The sequence below is a fragment of the Cricetulus griseus genome, assembly GCF_003668045.3.
Source record: "Cricetulus griseus strain 17A/GY chromosome 1 unlocalized genomic scaffold, alternate assembly CriGri-PICRH-1.0 chr1_1, whole genome shotgun sequence".
NCBI lineage: Eukaryota > Metazoa > Chordata > Mammalia > Rodentia > Cricetidae > Cricetulus > Cricetulus griseus.
Window position 1 is genome coordinate 70,076,089 of NW_023276807.1, and position 21,103 is coordinate 70,097,191.

Below are 21,103 nucleotides of genomic sequence, written 5' to 3' on the forward strand. Positions count from 1 at the left end.
CCATAATGCACATATATATGCATACATACACACACATAGATACACATACATGTGCACACATATAGATGCATACAGAAACATAATGCACATACATACACACACACAGGTACCCATATACACACTCACAAAATTCCCATGAGTATATAATATACATGTGGAAGTATATGAACATGTACACACACATACATACACACTTATACACAAGTTCACACACACACATACACACACAAATCCGTCACTTTTCAAAAAGCACAGCATTTTAAACTATACTTTCCTTTGACCTGGAAAGCTAATGTATGTTTCAACCTGCCTCAGTAACTGCATTTCCAAAATCAATTGTTCTCAACCCCTTCTGAATTATGCATATCCTCTTCTATACTTTGGTAGACACAAGCAAGAGACTGGAAAGCAATCTGCATTTGTGTTCTCAAGAAACAAGGCAGTGCATATCCATTGCCACTGCACTTGAAATAACTCTGCATGGAGGTTTTAGTTCCCTTTTAGAAATGGAACCTTTAGTCATAAATCTAACCTGTGTGGAGGAAACATACTATCAATTAGGGTAATACAAAAGCAAGCTCAAAGTCTACAAACACACAGTGGGAAGCATTATGGTACTGGGAAAATAAGAGCAATGACAATTTATCATTTACAGACCCCAAACCTTGGAAACACTCAGACTGATAATCTAAGAGAGTTTACTTCTTCTAATCCAAGGGCCCTGAACTTACTTTGCATCCATCCAAAAAGATGGTTATAAAGATGAAAATCAGAAAGATGTCTCACAGACAGCTAATGCTATCACTATAAAACTGTGCTCACACTAAATTGTCACTATAATGAACCTTTCTTCCTGTGTCCTCTCAGTAGTTATAACCTTGGGAGCTACTTATCTTAGTTAGAATTGACTGTTAACTTGACTCTTCCTAAAGGCACCTGAAAAAAAATACTCTCAATTGAGTAACCATCTTTATCAGTTGGCCTGTGAGGGGTTGTCTTATTCAGTGTAAGAGAGTCCAGCCCACTGTGAGTGGTATCATTACTTGGACAAGTGGCCCTGTGCTGTGCTGTATGAGAAACCTAGCTAAGATAAACCAGTGAGCCAGCCAGAGAGTGAGTCAGAAAGCTGCACTCCCCATCTAGGTCTCTGCTTCAGATTTCTGCCTTGAATTTTTGCCCTGATGTCCCTCAGGTATGGACTGGGATTTGGAAGTGTGATGACATAAACCCTTTCTCCCTTAAATTGTTTTTAGTCACAGTGTTTGTCACAGCAACATAAAGGCAACCAGGCCAGCATCTTCCCCTTTAATTCCTTCTGTCAGAATGTGAGTGTCTTTCCACTGTGTTAAGAGAGAAGAGATTGTACTAAGTAAACTTAAATACCCCAAAAGTAAGAACAACAAAACTCCTACCTTGCTAAGTTCTAGGTAATTCTTGTTTGTTCCAATCATTGAAGAGGCAGTTCTCTTACTGAGTATGGTGGATTTGTGTCCTCGGAATTTAAATGATGGGTAGGAAGATATGAGCGATCCCATTTGTGACAGTTTTGACTGGAACAAATGACTGATCACAACATTTTCACTTGCTAGGAGATAAATAAATGAACATTGTAAATGGCATTAAAAATCACCGCCAAACGTTAGGCTCACTCCCCATGGAAGCACCCCTCCCCCATTCTGTGTGGACAATGTCGTTGATACAGTGGACAGTGGAGACTACTTTTTCCTGGGTTCTATGTTATGTCCACCAGCATTCATTTCTCCTGACAGGTACGGCTCTCATCACCCTTGGCTTGAGTCTTGATCACAGCTTCCCAACCAGAGCTCTTGGCTGTTGGCTCTCAATGTAGCACATGTCCTCCTGTCTGGGTTGTCAGCACTGAATCTTACCAGCTCAGACCTGACAAGCTTTTGCGTACTTGGCACAGTCATAAAAACATGAGCTTTGGGCAGCAATTCCCCCTTCAAGAAAATAACTATCCCATCTAGAAGACATTCCACCATGCTAACCCTGTTCAGAGACATGTTTAAACACCATGTTGGCTCTACCTCCTTCTGTTGCATCTGCCATTAGGTTATAGTAGCAAAAAAGTCCATTTGAGTTCAGCTGTGAGGCGAGGTGATCCATTCTGATACCAGACTACTCACATCTAACAGTCTGGGGTTATGAGACCTTGTCCAGCTACTCCAGGTAGGGCCAGACCTCCAGCAGGTGGGTTTTGTATTCTGAACCTTTTGAATAACTTAGAAACAATAATGTGTGTGTTGGCTAAGAATCTGAGAGGAGCCTTCCACTACTGGTGTGTATGTGTAGATACTTTCTCAGTTCAAGTGACTTTTTAAAAGCACAGTGAAAATGACAGGATCCATATCTGGAAGTTTACTGCAAAATTTAAAATAATTTTCATAACTACTTAGGTTCATGTTCAGCCCATCAGACACTCCACAATGTTCAACAGCATAGTGGGTTTGTTTCTACCTTTTTCCACACACAAAACAGCAAACCACACATATTTGGTGTGTGTGTGTGTGTGTGTAAAATATCTTTAGTGAAAATTCACTACATTAGTGAACAAGCAGGAAGACAGAACTATCAGAGAAGGGGGGGCTGAGACTGTGGAAGAAACAATCTAAAGGGAATGTTGGGATTTGGGGTTAAAGTCACAGGTTTCAGGATTAATTTGTTACCTTTAGTACATGTCTACACATCATCATCATCATCATCATCATCATCATCATCATCTAAATGTATATGTGAGATTTTCAAAGTTCTGAACATTTGTAACCAAAATACTACCACAGAAATAAGAGCTCACCCAGCCCCTGGCCTTGGCAGTTCTCGTTGCCAATTCTTCAGCAGAACTAATTGCTGACTCAACATTGGCAATGAGGACCATGATCACTGGAGAGGTTTTGGAAGGCCAGTTGTCCGCAAGTGCTCAGAATCGGTGAACCTATCAAAAAGAGGTGGGTGCTGGCAGGACTGGGATCTGATGGACAGGCCTTATCCATTAACACAGGGATAATTCATAAAAGGGAAAGGGGGCTGTTAGAGTAGAATGCCACTGCTGGTGGGAAACCTTCTTTTGCTGGCATGATGACATATGTAACTGCAGTTTGTAGGCCAAGTGTGGCCACCACGTGTGCCTGTACACATATTGTTATAGGTGCGATGCTGTGTATCTTTGCATGGTGTAGAGCTACTGACTGTCCTGTTGTGCCAGCAGAGCTGGTTAACTGCAAAGTTAACAAAGTCTGACACACCTTCTGTGCCCTCCACAGGAAGCACCCATCGTCTCACATATGAATCACAAATACGCCGGAGCATATTGTAAATTCAGTCCTCCTGCTGAGAACTAAGCAACAGTTACCCATGTTTCCTTGGAACTGAATTAAGTTGTTAACAAAAGAAAAAAGTTTAAGATATAGGCACTCTATAAGACAAGCAAGATGAAAACATCCCCAGCCATCATTTTCTCATTCTGTGTACATATGTAGTCTACTGTTGTGAAATACATAAATGAAACAAAGCATTGTGTTAATGTCTAAGACGTGTTCTGTCTATCAGAACTTCAAATGGAGACTGAAAGAGAAGAGCATTAACAGTGAAAGCTGCAATAACTGTAATAAGAGGTCCGTACTTCCTAGAAAATAAGAGAGGACAAGAATATCAAGTCTGCCTTTCTTTGTGTTTTCATCCTCACCTCTGTTCATCTGCAGTGTCTCAGCCCAGAGAACTCACAACAGCTGTGTGACTGAGAGGCCAGTGGAGAGACCCACTGTGTAAACAGTGCATCATGGCTATGAGGCTGTGACGTGGATGGAGACGCCCTGAGTCAGTGGTGATGCAGATGTCTGAACTCCAGTTCAAAGCATCTGCCCACTTCAAGAAGCCTGAGTTGCCTTTCCAGAAAAGACAGATGGCTCTGCCTCAGCTGGGGACTTCACCCTTCCTTAATAGGCTACCAGAAACATATGCATCACCAGGGTCTACCAAGAAAGTGATGACTAATTTATATGCCATCCTATAGCTTTCATCCAGCAGCTGGTGGAAGTAGAAGCAGACACCCACAGCTAAACCTTGAACTGAACTGAAATCCAGTTGCAGAGAAGGAGTACTGATGAACAAAGGGGTCCAGACCAGGCTGATGAAACCCACAGAAACAGCCGACCTGAACAAGGGAGAGCTCTTGGTCCCCAGACTGATAGCTGGGAAACCAGCATGGGACTGATCCAGACCCCCTGAATGTGGTGTCTGAGACCTTAGAAATCTATGGGGCCCCTTGTAGTGGATCAGTACTTATCCCTAGCATAGGAATGGACATTGGGAGTCCATCCCACATGGAGGGATACTCCCTGAGCCTAGACACAAGGGGGTGGGCCTAGGCCCTATCCCAAAGGATATTACGGACTCTGAAGACCCCTACAGAAGGCCTCACCCTCCCTGGGGAGCAGAAAGGGTATGGGATAGGTAGGGTGTTAGTTGGGAGAACAGGTGAGGAGGAGAGGGAGAGGGACCTGGGATTCTCATGTAAAATAATCTTCTTTCTAATTAAAATAAAAAATTTAAAAAAGAAAGCAATTACTAGAACAGAAAGAATCAAACATACATGATTATGGTAAGATATTAGAATATAGTATCACATATTGTATGGAATCATAGTTTATATACATATATAATATTAATACACACTAAATAGGAGCCAATAAATGTACATATGTATGTATTTATATGTTTACATTGATTAGCTTCCCACGTAGTGGGCATTAATACTTCATAACTGAAAGTATATAAAGATGACTACCACTCTAGTTGTGACCTGGAGTCATCTTTAGCAATGGCATTCACCCTTCTGTGCCCTAAATAAGTTTGGAAACCCCATTCATCCTCATTTGTCTCTACAGACGTGCTGTTTTATATTCATGCACTGACATAGTAAAGGTGTTTTACTCGCCTGTCTGCTGCTAAAAGCTTAGTCAAATTCTAGTTTCTTTGGAACTCCAAATCAATGTACAACACACTCATTATTCTGAACACTGGAGAGTAAATGATGTTCCAACTGCCCTTTGGCTGATAGCACATTTTACAGGAAATCACCGAAATCAGAAATAAGTGTGGGGAGAAAATCAACTTACTTTTCATTACAAACAGGAGGTTCTGTGAAAGGGAGTCTTTATTTCTCTCAACTGCTCCACCAATTTCATACATTACCTGTAATGAGACAAAAATAGCAAAATTCCTTAAGGCTAAAAGGCAACTGTGAAAAAATCCTTAAAAAAATAATAAAAAAACCGACTTGATTTAGTTGGAACTTTAAAGGTCCCTGCAAGAAACACCTTCAGGTTTCAAAGTTCACATATATGATTATGGTAATGGATCAGAATATAGTGTTACATATTGTAAGGGAAAAGCTGGTGGACCCATTGCTCATGGTATAGCCACACTGCAGTGTGAGTTGGTTATCATGAGACATTCAACGGACAGACATTGTTAACTATCAGCAGCTTCACCTACTACAGAGAGGCCTTTCTCAGCAGGGCTGGTCATGACAGATGGGACCCTCATCAGAAACTGAATGTGTGTGTGTGTGTGTGTGTGTGTGTGTGTGTGTGTGTGTGTGTGTGTGTGTGTGTGTGTGTATTTTACACAGTGGACAGCGTTGCTGAACATCCATGCCATAGTGCAAAACCCCGGGCATGATAAAGTATCACTCAACCCAAAGTGAATGTGGGTGTAAACCAGTCTGGACTAGAACCTTGCTTATCTATTATTCCTGTATTAGGGAGGTCAGTCCAACAACACCGTATAAGACAGGCCACCTCATCTTTACAAACATCTGGGTCTTTGATGAGCTCCTTTAACATCCCCAAGTTCCCATTTAAAATTTTCAGAATGGTGCATGGCAAAGTCTGTGATGGAATGCGTGGGAACTTCTTTGCAGACTGCCCGAAAGTTAGACAGAAAGTTTTACATGATGACTCAGCATCTGACCAGACCACAGAATTTGGTTGTCACTTCTTCAACCCATTTTTAGAAAATTAATGGCAGCTGAGCTCACCTTCTCCTGGCATAACCTCCGAAGTCTCTGAGAAATTGGTGCTGCTTTGGGCTTGCTTCCCAGACTCCCTAAGTGCCCTTCCAGATACCCATGACATTCTTGTGATGATTGTTTCCACACTCCCTTCTTCCAACGTCCCTCTTCCTGGCTTCACATGTTCCCAGTGCAGACACTTGGCAGTATTCCAGCACCAAGTATTTAAACCACAGCCCTCATCTCTACTAGCCTATGGCATCTTCTAATTCTCTGGGAACTTGTCCCCATCCCCCCTTATATCCCTCTACTCCTCCAGAGTTCTGAGATGGCTCCTTCACTCAGCTTCTCTCAGGTCTGGAACCCAGGCTGACCACAGTAGCAGCTGGCTGGCACTGGAATGCTTCCACATTCCTGACTGTGACAGCATGGGCAGGGCAGCCCTGGTCTTGCTGTAAGGAGGGATCCTCTCTGCCCACTACCTCAGGCTGAGGTTTCAGATCAGCCCCTTTTGCTAAGAGTTTCCCGAGTCACCTCTTGGTGACATGACATCATGGTACAACCAGGAACTGTCAGAAATACTTTTCCTGGTCTTCAAGTTCCCAGCAATATGTCTAATTTCACTTGTTCTCAGTAGCTGACACTTTCTTTCAGAGAAAAGCTAAGACTCTCAGTTGGAAACATCTCTGGACTCTTATTTCCTTTCCAAATAGCTCTTCATTTCATCTTCTGAACACTATTAAGGCTGAGAGCATGGGATGACCAGGATGGCCTCCCTCCCCCTAGAATTGTCCCCACCTTCTGACAGTGACTAAAGCCCCTCCATTTGTTCCTTCAGTTCCCACCTTTTTATTCTTAGCAATGAATACTAGTAAAAAGTACTGCTACTTATTATTATAACTAAAACAATAAAAGACCCAAAGGTTATTTCTGCCTTCTACAGTCTCATCTGAACTTATGCCAACTCCACTGTTAGATGGGGATGTCATTTATACAGAACCCCAAGGACTCTGGCATACAGGTCTCTTTATGTGGTTCTAGTCTATAATACTAATCCATTTCCTGCCTGAGAATCCAATGATTCCAAATGAAACACACACACACACACACACACACACACACACACACACACACACACACACCAAGACTAAGCTGACTTTCTGTAAACACTTTTATTTTCTTTCTTGTTTCTGTCATTGGCTTGTATCATGCTGTCTTCTAACCTCCATGATGAAATTGCTACCATGTACCTCAGCAGTGTCTGCCTGTTTGTTGACCAGCTCACTCTCCACAGCAACTAGCAAATGCCTTGTCCATTGGGCATTTAGTGACTCTTTAGTGAAATTGACAAGTGGTTTTGCTACATTGTGACTGAGAATACCATGCCACAGCATGCTAATTCCTTAAGATTATACAGGTAAGTGTTTTGCCATCATGAGGTCATGGGATCTGGGAATTTTTCACCCATCACACCCTGCTTTATAGAACTAGAGTCAAGGCTGGAGTCTCTACCAAAAAGGGAGATTCTACTGGCTACCTTCCTTAGAAAAACATACTACACACACACACACACACACACACACACACACACACACACACACACACACACCAGCATTCAACGATGGTTTGGTATTTATAGGTAGGAAGCATAGAGTGTGTGGCTAGAAGAATTCATCTTACAGCAAGTACTTTTGCATAGAACACTACATCATTGTGTAGGCCAGCTTACCTAGTTATGCTGTACAGAATAAATATATGAAGCCTTTAAGTTCTCTTCCAGGGGGGTAAATCACATTCTATAAAGTTCTCCAATTATAAAACTTCTGAACAACTCCTAAGAAATGGATGAATCCAGTACTGACAAGATTTGAGTTAGCAAACACTGGACACTACCACAGCCAATACAGTAACACAAGTGACCCAGCTGTTTCTTATGATTGGCGGGCGTGAATTCTTCAAACTTGAATTAAAATAATTTTTCTAATCGCAAATCTGAAATCAAGTATTTTATCTGGCATCCACGGAATAATTTAGTGGGAAATGATGTTAGACACAGTCATTCATACCTGAGGCAGCACAACCACCTGTTATTTGAGGGGATAGATTCTATGTATTTTGCAAAGGGCAAACACAATAGGAATATGTGCATATGTATGTAATGTGAGCATATATGCAGACACACAAGACATTTGTTAAAATGCATTCTTTAAAGCTAAAACACAACCAGACTCCAAATTTGGTTTCTTAATGAAGACAATTCCATCTAGTGAGTTTGCTATTGGCATTGCAAACTCAATTTAATAAGACATGGATGTTGCTGTCATGAACATACAGCAGTGAGAATGCCTGAGCAGAGCCTGACATTTACAAAGAACAAAGAAGACAGAAAAGAATGTAGGAAAAGAGGGACATGAGGGTAGGACAAGGGTCAGTCAGCAAGGAGGGGGCTGGCTGTAATGGAGAGATTTAAAAGGGTGGTAGAGGTGAATGTGACCATAGGCCCCATGTTCAAGGCGATACTGTCAAAAATAAAAGTCTAAATACAAGGTTCCCATCCATGACCACTTTTGTGGCATGAACAGTATCTTGCTGTCTTTTAAATATTACAGCTTACAACTTTAAATTTAGGATATCTTGAGTCCCATCATTTTGTAAAGGATAATACAAGTAAGTTCTATGTGTTTCTAACCAAGATCTTGTAATATATTCAAAAATGGGAAATTGATCAATGCACTGAGACTACCGAGTATTTACATGAGTGTGGGGACCTATGTGTTCAGAATTTCTTTTGATATACCCTCTCCAATAGCTCAGTCCATTTGTATGCCTATTCTTGGTTCTTTGTTCAGTGGAATCCTCCACCCTCTGCTATTGTCTTGAATACAAAGTTTTAAAATGTCCTATGAAGTGCAGTCAGCTGATTCTTCCAACTTCCCTCATTACAAACATCACTGTAGCTACTTTAGTTCCTGAACCTTTCCTTACACATTTTACAGTAATATGGGCGATGCTTCTATATCTACAAAATTATCTGTTTTGATACAAGGTCTCATTAATTCGTGTTCCTCCTGCTTCTGCCTCCTTAGCACTGGCATCACAGGGATGCTCCATCTCTCTCTCTCTCTCTCTCTCTCTCTCTCTCTCTCTCTCTCTCTCTCTCTCTGTCTCTCTCTCTCTCTCACACACACACACACACATGCATAAGCACACGCACATGCATGCACATAAGCATACACACTGTGACTTTGGTAGGAAATGCATGACATCATCTGGGAGGTGGACCACACTTCATTCCTGACAACTCACTGTCTTCTATCGATGAACATGGTATGCCTCTCCTGTTTGGACTCCAGCTTCTTCCACAACCATTTTGTGCTTTTCGGTTCACTCTTCCTATATATGCTTTATGAGACTTTCTTATACCTGTGTATTTTATTGCTTTTTGAGTGATTATGAATGTTATCATGTCTAATTTCTGTCTCCATTTACTGACATAAAAATACAACAACAAACTTTTACATTTTACTTGTATCTTTAAAAATTTTTGAGTTGTTTGACAATTTCACACAAGTGCTGTATTTGCAACATCTCCACCCTCCCTCTCCCCCCTCCAACTCTTCCCATTTTCCTCCCTGCACTCTCTCTCAACGTAGCCCCCTCTTCTTTGTTATTGTTATGTCTTTTGTCCTGGCTGAGCTTCTTATTTCTTTGTGGTTTTCTTTCTTTTTAGTGGATTCCTTGTGATTTTATCAACTGATATTTATGCTGTGTATAAGTAGGGATGGGTTTTTTTTTTCCTTTCAATATGTCAGGCTTTTGTTTCCCTTCTTACCTCATTAGATTTACTAGAACCTCCAAGGAACACTATGCAGCAGAGTGATGACAGCCAGCATCTTTGACAGCCTGCTGATCTTGGGTGTAAAGCACCCAGTTTCCACGGTTACATACAGCATTAGCAATGTGCTGCCTTGGATGCTCTTTCTTGGGGTGAGCCATCTCCTCCAGTTCGGTCTTTTGGGGGATTACATATGATATTAGCAATGGACCATTCAGCTGTGGGTGCTCTTTCTTGGGGCAACAACATCTTCTCCACAGCTGTCTTCCTAGAATGTCTGTTGTTGTATGTTGTATTTTATTGAATGCTTTTTCTGCATTCATTGAGACAATGACACGATTCTTCTCCTTTAGCCTATTAGTATTCTGGATTACCTTGAATGGTTTTCAAATATTGAAAATACTTACAATTTTGGAGACCATTAACTGACCATAGTAAAATATTTATTACAAGTTGCTGAATTTGGCTTACTATAGTTTTTGAGTGTCTATCCAATTCTGTTCTTGAGGGTCAGTTTCCTGGTGTATGTTCGTTCTAGCTTTTGTCTGGTTTTGAGGTCAGGGCAATGTTAGCTTTGTAAAATAAATCAGAAAGCACTCTGTCTTACATTTTCTGGATCAGACTGCATGTAGTTGGTACTAATTTTCTTTTAAACATTTGGTAGAATTCTCCAGTTAAGCCATCTGTAAGAAAGAGGTTTCTTTTTTGGGAATTTTGAATTTTCAAATTCCTTTCCTTGACTGGCCTGCTGGGACGGTCTGCTCCACTGGGGTGAGCTGAGGTAGCCGAGCTCTCTGAGGAACCAGTCCATTTTAGCCTAACCATCGAATCATGTGGATTCACTGTGTTCCCTTTTCATCTTCTAGATGCTGTCTTATTCCTGATACTGTTATTTATATCCTTTTATGATCAACCTTACTAGAAGTTTTTCGTTTTTATCCATGTGTTCAAAGGACTATTTATTTTTTAAAAGAATTGACTATTTTCAATTATGTATAAAGGGTATGTCTCTGTGTATGAGTGCAGGAGCTCACAGAGGACAGACACATTGAATGTTCTGGACCAGGAGCTAGAGACAGTCATGAGCCAGCTCATGTGGATGCTGGGAACTGAGTCCTCTGGAAGAGAAGCAAGTGTTTGCAACTGCACAGCCATCTCTCCAGCTGCTGGCTGCTTACTTTGGATTGATTTTTATTCTATGTCTTTTGTTCTTTATACAATATATTTTGATCATGCTTTTTCCATTCCTCCAACACCTTCGTGATCCTTTTCCCCTACCCCATACCTAACTTCATGATCTTTTTTTGTCTCTTTCTCAAAAACAAAATAAGAAACAAAAAACAAGATGAGCATTTGATATCATCATAGACATTCCTGCTATGTTGAATGTTAATATGCTGTGCTTTCATTTTCAGCCAGCCATATATACATACAGCTATATTTTTCATGTATTAATTCTCATGTTTATATGTGTGTATATATAGAAGTTACATACACATACACACATATTCTCTCTGTCACTTTAGCACAATGTGTTATCTAGGGGGTACTGTTTAGTGGCAGGGTATCTAGGGGGTGCTCTTTAGTGGTAGGGTATCTAGGGGTGTTCTTCAATGGTAGGGTATCTAGGGGCACTTTTTACCCTCCAACTATCTGTAGGTTTTCCTTTTATCCTTTTCTAGTTTGTTGTCAGTTGAATTCCGTCTCCGTGAGTGAACTTCCTCTCTATCCCTCCCATGCTTTAGCATTGGCTGAGTTTTGGGTTGGGGTCCAGCAAGTCATCTACATCCATGCATTTCCCCAGCTCTTAGAAAAATGGGAGCCATGCCTCAGGCAGCCCAAGTGTCCTGCTGACTGCTGGTCCTTGTTCTCAGAGTCATAGGGAAGGGCGAGCTGAGCCTTCCACTTAGCTTTCTGTCCCCCATCTTCCTCTGACACCACTGAGTAGGGAGGCAGGTACAGCCTCACTGCCACCCAGGTCAGCATCTGCCTACTTTCCTTGGACCTTTTCAACACTTCAGTGGTGCTCTACACCCTCCTCCTGGCCCCTGTCAGCTGCTACCCCAAGCGCCTGCCCAACGGGATGATTCATGTTGTCTTTAAATTTTGTCAGCTGAAAATCACTTACAAGTTTATGAAAGAAATGTGTCAAAACAGAACAAATTTCTCAGGAAGGCATCAGTCATTGTAGCTCACCGAGAGGGCTGTCACTGGCAAGAGAGGCCATTAGCCCAAGGCAACACATCCACATGAAAAAGACACAAAGGGAAGCTGCAGTGGATTGGGGCAGCAGGAAGTCTGTGGGGACCCTGAGGACCAGGGAGCCTGTGCAGATCAGGCCACTGTGTTCCAGACAGGGTAAAAGCAGGCAACCTCAAAGCCTAGTAAAGTGGACAGGTTTCTATGCAGGTAAAAATCTATCATAGAAACCACCCATAGCTTAGCAACTGGTTGTCAGGGGAACAGAAAACCATCTGTTCTCACCACGGCAGCACCCACCTGGGGCAGCAGAGAACAGGTTTTAGGCAGGAGACTTTCCTGGGCCATTAAGACAGCTATTCTGCCCAGGGCTCTGTTCCTATGGTTTATTACTTGGGAGACAAAAGGAGAGATGGAGAAAAGCCAAAGAGACAGGGCAGGTTAATTCCCTCATTTACCCCACCATCCTCCTCTAATGGGTCCTCGGATCTTCCTTATTTCTTCCTCTTAAAGCCAAAGGATAGGCTTCATCTGGTGAGTAGCAGCACCTCTCATGTATATAATAGAGAAATTTATATGCACGAAGCCCAGAACAAAAATCTTCAAGGAAAACGTCATGTATTCAGAAATCCTCTTTGGAATGATTCTGCTCAATAAAATTACTCAAAAGAAAACTTAACATTCTGTTTCTATTCAGCTGTGAGCAGTAGTCACTAAAGCCCTGCTGTGACTGTGCCAGGCAGAGGGTCGGGCAGCAGCCAGGGAGCCACTAGAACAAGCTGTTTAGTTGGACATACTCACTATAATACTCCCACACCACAATAAATACAATTAAAAGATAGATTATGTGAGCCATACACAAAAAGCATCATGGTACAAGAGTCTTACCATGGCTGTGAATCACAGCTCATCAAGCTGCCCAGTTTCCTGTCTCCGAAACGAAAACAAAAGTCACAGAACACTGGGATACGTGCATTTCCCTCCTAAGTGACGGCTACCAAGCTTGAGCTTGGCTCATCCCCAAGGCAACAGGAATGTAAGGCAAGACAGAGTCTCAGCCATGGCTCCATCTGCTCACATAGGTATATTTCCCTGAATTAAACTTAAGAGCATCTGGCTTCCATCCTTTGGTGAAGAAGTTTGGGTCAAGGTCCACTTGTACCAGTTGCCTCCTTGGCCTGCATGAACCCTGGGACCAGTGAGAGAGTGGTGTAAGGGTCGGGGCAGACTCAACCCTAAGTGCCAACTATGTGGCTGCTACAGTCAGTGTTTCTGAAAATAGGGCTTCCAGATTTCCCATCAGCCAAAAGTCTTCATTTATATTTATTCATGTGAAGGCAAATCCTCTAGATCTCACCCAAACTTCACAGTCACCACTTCTAGGAGGCACGCCAGAAACACATACTTGTCCCTTCCTCACCAGTTGGTTGTTCTGATTCATTGTAAAGTCAGAGAACCAGGGTAGGAGAAAATGAAGTCAGCGAACTGCGATAAAGTCCAAATGAGCATCAGCCAGCGAGGGTTCTTCCCCTTCTAGCTTTCACGATTCACCCAGTCATGCCTGGGGCTGAACAGTAAGTAGTCAGAAGTGAGTCACTCCCTGTGCCTCAGTTTCTCTCCTCTATCCCACCATTATTCACACCAAACTCTAATGATTTTATTAGCACAGACCATCAATAAATGCAGTGTTTGGAAGGACCGAGAAGAAGCCTTCTATGGGTATGGCTAAGTTTATTGAATGGAGCTCATGATAAAGATTTCCAACTTGTCTTCCTTGTGGCTGATAGCCAAGGTTATTGAAATATAACTACTAGCTGGATGAGATACCTTACCCTTGTAATCCAGCTCTCAGAAGGCTGAGGCAAATAGGATTGTCATGAGTTCAAAGCCAACCTTGGCTACATAGTGGGTTCCAGACCAACCTTGGTCATGGAATGAATTCTAAAACAGGTTGTGGGGGTACAATGTGAGACTCTGTCTCAAAAAAACCCAAAACAAAACAAAAATGTATCTGGACAGGTTATCTGAATTAAAAACAAAATTTGCTTCAAGTCACATTAAATAGCAGTATTCTCATAAAGTTCACATTTATAAAATTTGGGGAATACTGAGTAGCCAAATTCAGCATTACCTCCAATTCCTTCTTCTAGATATTGCTAGTCTCTACCTTGATCTATCTGTCATCAATTTTGGTATTTTGCCTTTTCAAGAGCCTCTGTATACATGCACCTTGCTTTGCCAGAGTATCTTGGTCCTCTGGTGTGTGTGTGTGTGTGTGTGTGTGTGTGTGTGTGTGTGTGTGTGTGTGTGTGTGCCTCTAGTCAGTCACTGGTCTACACAGTTACAGACAGCTAACCTCCTAGAGAAGTCTTGGTAGCCTTGCAGAAGAGCTGCATGATGCCAGAATCTGGGGTAGGATGTGAAGAAGAGAGGGTCACAGCACCTCTGGCCATCACCTGCCTCCCAAGCCAAGCAGACTCTCCTGCCTGACTCCATGGTCACAGCAGCAATGGCTCAGCTTCCAGCATCTGCCCAGGATGCCTGGGGTTCATTGATGTCCTTTCTTCCCTTATCTCCTGGCCTTTGGGATGGCAGGTGCTCCTGTTCTGGTCTCTGAGCCACCTCAGGTCATTGGCATTTTTTATACAATCAAACTCTCAAAATCATGTTATTCTTTTGGAAATTTTAATGTATTTTCATTTGAGACTGGACAGTGCCCTAATTTGACAGTCCCCCAAAACTCTGTTTGTCTTTGCTAGTCTTGGTGCCAACACTTCAATTCTTTGTGCCAGCTTATAGAAAAGCAAAGCTGATTGTAGGAGACAGTAAGCCATGCCTGCTAGAAGCTGACTACAGGTGTGCCTGACCACGCCTGTCAGAGCGTGGTCAAGGTGAGGTCAGGATGATATATAATAGGTTTTTAAGGGGCTGCAAGGCACATGGGAGCCCCTTCTCTCTGGCCTGCCTGCCTTGCTTCCCTGGGCATGATCTGGCTTGCATTTGGCTGGTGTTTATCTAAATAAAGGTATCTTAACTTTACAGACTACGGATAGTCTCCTTATAGCTGATTGTGTGCTTGGGGCAGTCAAATACTTGAGCAAAAGTGATGGGTGAAGGTAAAAATAAAAGCATGTTTGCAGGAAGGCTGAGGGATGGGGTACAGAAAGAGATGACAGATTAATTTCAGAGAAGCTGCATGATGTGAGGTCCCAGCCATTCCCCGAATCCAATTATGTGGGCAGAGGGACCCCAACGAAAGGAGGAAAGAAGAAACAGCTAGGGGCCAGCAGATGTAGATGCTGCATTAATTCTTTTGTGTGTGCCCTCAGTGCCAGCCACAATCAGGTCGGAGATGGATTGGCACATCTGAGCACTGGTACCACCACACCAGTTCACAGGGTAGGGGAGTGCTGGGTTTCATGTACAGATTCTCTTCTCAGGTTTCAGCTGTCTTCGTTTCCCTTCCCTGTTACTCTCACCTCACTGGGACAGTACCCACAACAGACATACACACAAAATGCTAGGCTAAATTTTGATCATTTTCCAACTGCCTTCATGCTCTGCTTTGTAAGCTAACATGTTAAGGTCAAGCCAAATTGATAATTACATTATTATGCAATTAAAATGTTCCTGAGCTGGAGAGTGACATTTCCATGTGGTTGAAGTTCTGAAAGTTAAAAGTTCCTCTATAAAGCCCCCTGCAGTGACAGCTGTTATGTAAGAACATGTCATGTTAGGGCTTGGATGACTGACATGCGTTGCTGTCACAGTCCATGATATATTTTTGCATGTGCACATGCATGTATTTCTGTCTGTACTGTATTTAATATAATACATATGTGTGAGTATGGAGTTGTTTATTACTCTCAACTTAATGATCTAACTTTTTGTTCAAGGTGTTACAGAGTAGTCACTGCTTCAATATCATAAAAGAAAAGCCATATTCAACAGATACATGATAAAAGCTCAATCTTACACTGGAAAGATGCAAATCAAACCACAGTTGTGACATCATCTCACCCCTCTTAGAACCAGCTCAAAAATGCAGAAAGTCTCAAATACTCGCCAAGAAACCGAGACAGACCTTTTGCTCCCTGCTGGTGGGAATGTAAATTAGGATGGGCAGTATGGAAATCAAGACAGAAAGTCCCATCAAAAGCTAAAAATAGAAGTACCCTCTGATAAATTGATTCCATTACTGTGTGTATATCTAAAAGGTATGGAAGCATTACACCAAAAAGATCCGTATACTCCCATGGATACTTCGGCACTACCATAGCTATTGCCCAGAGTCAATTTTGACCACCAGAGAGCTGACAATACAGAAATACAAGTTAACCTTGGCTGTCTGAAGGTTAGTGTTCTATGTGACCATAGAAGACAATCCACAGGAAAGGGAGCCTGTCATGGAAATCAATACAAAAGGATGTGCAAGACTGTCATGGCATTTCTGCACTTGAGCCATCTGAGCAGCTCAACTTTCATGGATGTTTGCTGTTTGACTATGACAAGTCAAACTCGGGTTCTATGAGTGAAAACTAAAGCAAAGAGTTTCAGTGACAAGGGAGGGACCAGATATACCACTGGAGCTGCCCACATTTCTTTCCAGTTACAGTGAAGGCCTATCCTTTCTGGATGTACTTTAAAAGGCAACACAAGCAAAAAAATCAGAATTAAATCTTGATGGCATACACCATGGAGAACAAGAACTGTAAAGACATCTGGAACATTTGACATGTAAAATGGAAAGCCGTGGTTAATTTCTACTCAGGGGAAACAAATTTAGGGACAGATTGGTCAAAGGGCTAGCTCTGACAAAGTCTTAGCATGGAGAAGAGGAGATGAGAATGAAGTCCTGCCCCTGATAACTAAGGAGCTGTTAGTGTGTTATGGATGCTGAGGGAGCAAGAATCAGTTTTCTTTAATGCTATGATTTCAGATATATTGACCACACTCCAGGGCAAATCACACACCTCAGAATAGTCCATCAATACAACCGGGACTCTATTGGGGGTGGAAGAGAGGAGAGAGAGAGAGAGAGAGAGAGAGAGAGAGAGAGATGGAGGGAGGGAAGGAGGGAGAGAAAACATAATGTTGGGTGGGTCGGATGAATTTGATCAAAATACATTGCATGACATTTTCAAAAATTAAGAAAAAAGTAAATATTTTAGATTTTGATATTACAGTTTCTCAACTAGTAATGAACAATCTCAAAATCTGCAATGTATATGAAACTGGAAATGCATTTTGGATGAGGGACACTCAGCTTGTCCTTGGGTTTCTTGGTTTGCTAAAATTTAAGAGTGGTATAAATATAGAAATTATCTTTTGAATTGATTTTATTTTCAGAGCAAGCTGAGAGAAAGTGAGTATTTGGAAAGCTTCAGTGAGCTCTGTGAGGGTCTGAAGCTCCTGAGAGAGGCAGCCGGGTCACATGTCTGGGTAGTTGTCTTCCCAGGACACTGAGTTACAAGTGCCCACCAGTGTGGCACTCAGAAGAACATCAATATTTATGGAAGAGAAGTAATAAATCTGTGCACCCTTCGAGTTTCCAGTCCCTCCCTGCACCCTGTTATTTACAAGATGCAAAGTATCCTCAGAGAAGCGGTTAGGATTAACAGATGATAAAAATGCGGAACTTTGCAGGCATACTTGTGAATTCAATATATCACATCAGAATATATGTGAAGATTGGTTTAGCAAAATAAATAAATGATCATTTTCAGGAAATGTAAATGTGTGCAATTATTTTTCATGCCTGGTTGCAGCTTTCTACCCAGGCTGTCGCAAGGACCTTGATCTCCTGTGGGCTGGTGGGCGGGCACTTGGGTTAGCATATGCAACAGCCTGCCCAGGCTCATCTGTCTGAATACTTGGTGCCCAGCTGATGGGACAGTTTGGGGAGGTGTAGAGTAGTTGAAGGAAAGGACAGTGTAGGGTCAGAGTTTGGGGTGTGTTATCTGCCCCTACTTCCTGTCCTCTCTCTACTTCTAGATCCACCTGGAGGTGAGCTAGCTCCCACCATCATGCCTATGTGGCCCTATTGCTATCCCACTATCCAAAGCATGAGCAATTACACCTGCAAATAATGAGCTCAAATCAACCTCTCCTCCCTGAAGTCTCCTCTTGTTAGGTGTTTGGTCACAGCATTGAGAATAGTAAGGAAAATGACAGGCTTTATTGTTTTTCCAAGAAGTGATTTCTCCCAATAGTTTTTGGTATTTTCTTTTGGTTCTGATTAACGACAGGCATTGGGAACACTCGATAACATGAAGAGTCGTTATCTCAATAAAAAGGTGTCAGTATGTTACATTTGACACAGCTGAAATTAATGAATATAGTTCATTTGTTTCTTTTTAAGGAAAATTTATTAATAGGAAAATGCCAATATTTTAAGAGAGTCAAAGCTTTGTATTTACAACTTTCTGTCTGGCCATAAAAGTAAGAGGAAGTCAGGAACTAGAAATAAGGAGCGCCTAGGAGTCCCTGTACTTGTCATTCCTGGGAGGCATGCAGTGGGGGAGAGGGAGAAGGAGTGGGAGAGGGAGAGGGAGAGGGAGAGGGAGATGCATCTCCCAGGATAGCATTCAAAGGAAAAATTGATGTAGGAAGACACAAGAGACAACCAGCCCTGCTGAAGCTAATTTTTATTTTTAAAAACACCTGACCAAGAAGGAAACAAGTACAGACTGTAAATTAAGCTCTTTTCACGTGGGTCAAAATGTTTTCATCAAATAACCTTTAATAGCATCAGTTCTGCTGAGACCAGACAGAGTTGATTGTTGTGTCTGGGGATTCTGCCTGGAGAAAAAGTGGGAAGAAAACAACAACAACAACAACAAAAAAAGAAGCCACCCATTGATTTGTCTGTCTGCTTTGCCATTTGATTTACAGCTTCACTTCCAGAGTCTTCCTGGGTACATTGTGTCTCCCACAAATCTCAGAGACAAAGGCCAGGGCAGAAGGTATAAATGTCACCCCTGACACAGGTGGACCTGAGAGTGAACAGGCTGAGGGGGTCCTCATGGGTGACCCATGTCAATAGGTCAAGAGTGCAGAGGTTGAGTTTAAAGAGTATGTCACCTAGAACATAATAGAATTATCAGTGGGGTGAAGATTTTCCTATGTAGGGAGATCTGGGTGGCAGCATAGTTCTAAACAATGGGTCATTTTCAAGTCCAGCTTATTCAGTGAGGGGATATGTCTTTGTGAGGAGAAGAAAAACATCCAGCTGTCTTATAGATGCCCCTGTTTTACTGTTTCAGTAAAACCTTCTTATTCTCACTCCATGTCCATCAGCAATGTGTAAGTTACAGACTCCTGCAGAGGCCTGTAGAAATCACAGCTGATCTGGGGTTACATGTTTAGGATGACAATTCCTTCCTCATTGATGTGGTGTAGTGAATTGGGGTAGAATCCTGCTGCGTGCTTTCAAAACTATAAGTGCACTGTAGCAAGGGACTATAAACTTTTATCCCATCATCATGAAATTACAATGCAGAGTACATACACAGACTGCAAGGTTTTAATTTTCTTAAGGGAACTAATATTTAAAGGATATATTTGAATTCACAGTAAGATCCCACACACCTGTGGTCTTACTCAAAAGATTAGTTATAAAATCCAAATGCTGAAGAATCTAATGGTTCTACAGAATTCTTTTTAATCAAGGTATAGCTAACTACTCACCACAATGGGACCTGTCTAGTCAATGAAAAAGAGAATGTCACATTAGCAGAAGTTAAGACATTTATCTGCATGTTTTCTCTCTCAATGCTGTTTTATGACTTCCATAGATGGAGAAATTATTGAATTGTCTCTACTTTTCTTTCAGGTAAGTCTATAAAGTGTGGTGAACAAAACAGTAAGAGACCATAACACAACCAGAATGGTTACAGTTGCCCTAAGGCTGATCAATTTACATTAGGAAAATGCCAAGTATTCAAACAGGAGTTACTGCTCTGCATAACATACACACATTTATAAGATATAAGAATTTACAAACTCTGGCCAGCCATATAAGGATATTTTGCCACTTAGCTCAAATAAGTTCAATGGCCCACCAATATTGTTACCTGGACCAAAAATGGTAAACTGATCACTCAATTTAGTTTTGATAGCTCAGATTGTCTATCCAAAATTTTGATTAACCTTGTGACTGTATACACTGCTGGCCTTCAACTATTGTGGCAGAAGTATGATGGATATGTATATTTGAGGGAATGTGTAAAAATAATCACCCCTGCATGTCTGCCAGCCAAATACTTAACCCCCAGAAGAAACTGTGAGATTCATGTTTATATTTTCCTCAGTTATAAACTTCAGGGGTGTACAACTGAGGGTCCTAGTCTTCAAAGTCACATAGCTCTGGAATAAAACTCAAACTCAGCTAGTGTAGACCAATGCCTCTTCTCTTTCCTTTTCACCATGGATTCTTTAAAGTGTAGATGACAAGCCTTGAGCATGCAGACCCGGTAGGTGGAGGGGAGAGGAGGACACTGGGGTGTGTGAACTAAGACAGGGGACTGCCATGCACCAGCAACTCATGAGTTGTTGGTCTTTCCAAAATTCATGTCTACCCAAGATTACAGACCTTTATTTGCAATTTCTTCCACACATGTAATTTGTTAGACTCAGAAAGAGCCATATTATATGAGGGTGGACCTAAAATGCTTATGGAGAAGGAAATAACATGTGGCACACAGGGTGGTGGGCAGGGTTGGGAGTAATGTATTCCCACATCAGGGACTGACGACATCCTGTTTGCAGAGAGGCCAGGAAGAACCTGCAGATTCGAGAATTTGAACTTCTATTACTGGAAAGATAAATTCCTGAGGGGTGAAGCCACCCAGTTTCTGGTCTTCTGTAGCAACAACCCTAATTTCACCAATAAGCATTAGATCTTGATGAATCACCGACCTTCACCAAAGGTCTACTTAGAGAAAGCCAACAAGGAACTGTTCATACACAAGGATGTGGTCACAGTGCAAGCGTCAGGCATCAACTGATGACTGACTGCATAGAAAAGTTGAAAGTAG

At 41.9% G+C, this 21,103-nt stretch overlaps 1 protein-coding gene across 1 annotated transcript in view; it reads right to left on the reverse strand.

Annotated features, from left to right (window-relative positions):
* Positions 1 to 21,103, reverse strand: part of Myo16 (myosin XVI) — a 319,471-nt gene that overhangs the window by 116,403 nt on the left and 181,965 nt on the right. The window contains exons 23-24 of the mRNA XM_027387882.2: positions 5,136 to 5,211; positions 1,413 to 1,585 (exon numbers count right to left, since the gene is read on the reverse strand). Coding sequence (XP_027243683.1) covers positions 1,413 to 1,585; positions 5,136 to 5,211 — 249 coding nt within the window. The remainder of the gene's footprint in view (positions 1 to 1,412; positions 1,586 to 5,135; positions 5,212 to 21,103) is intronic.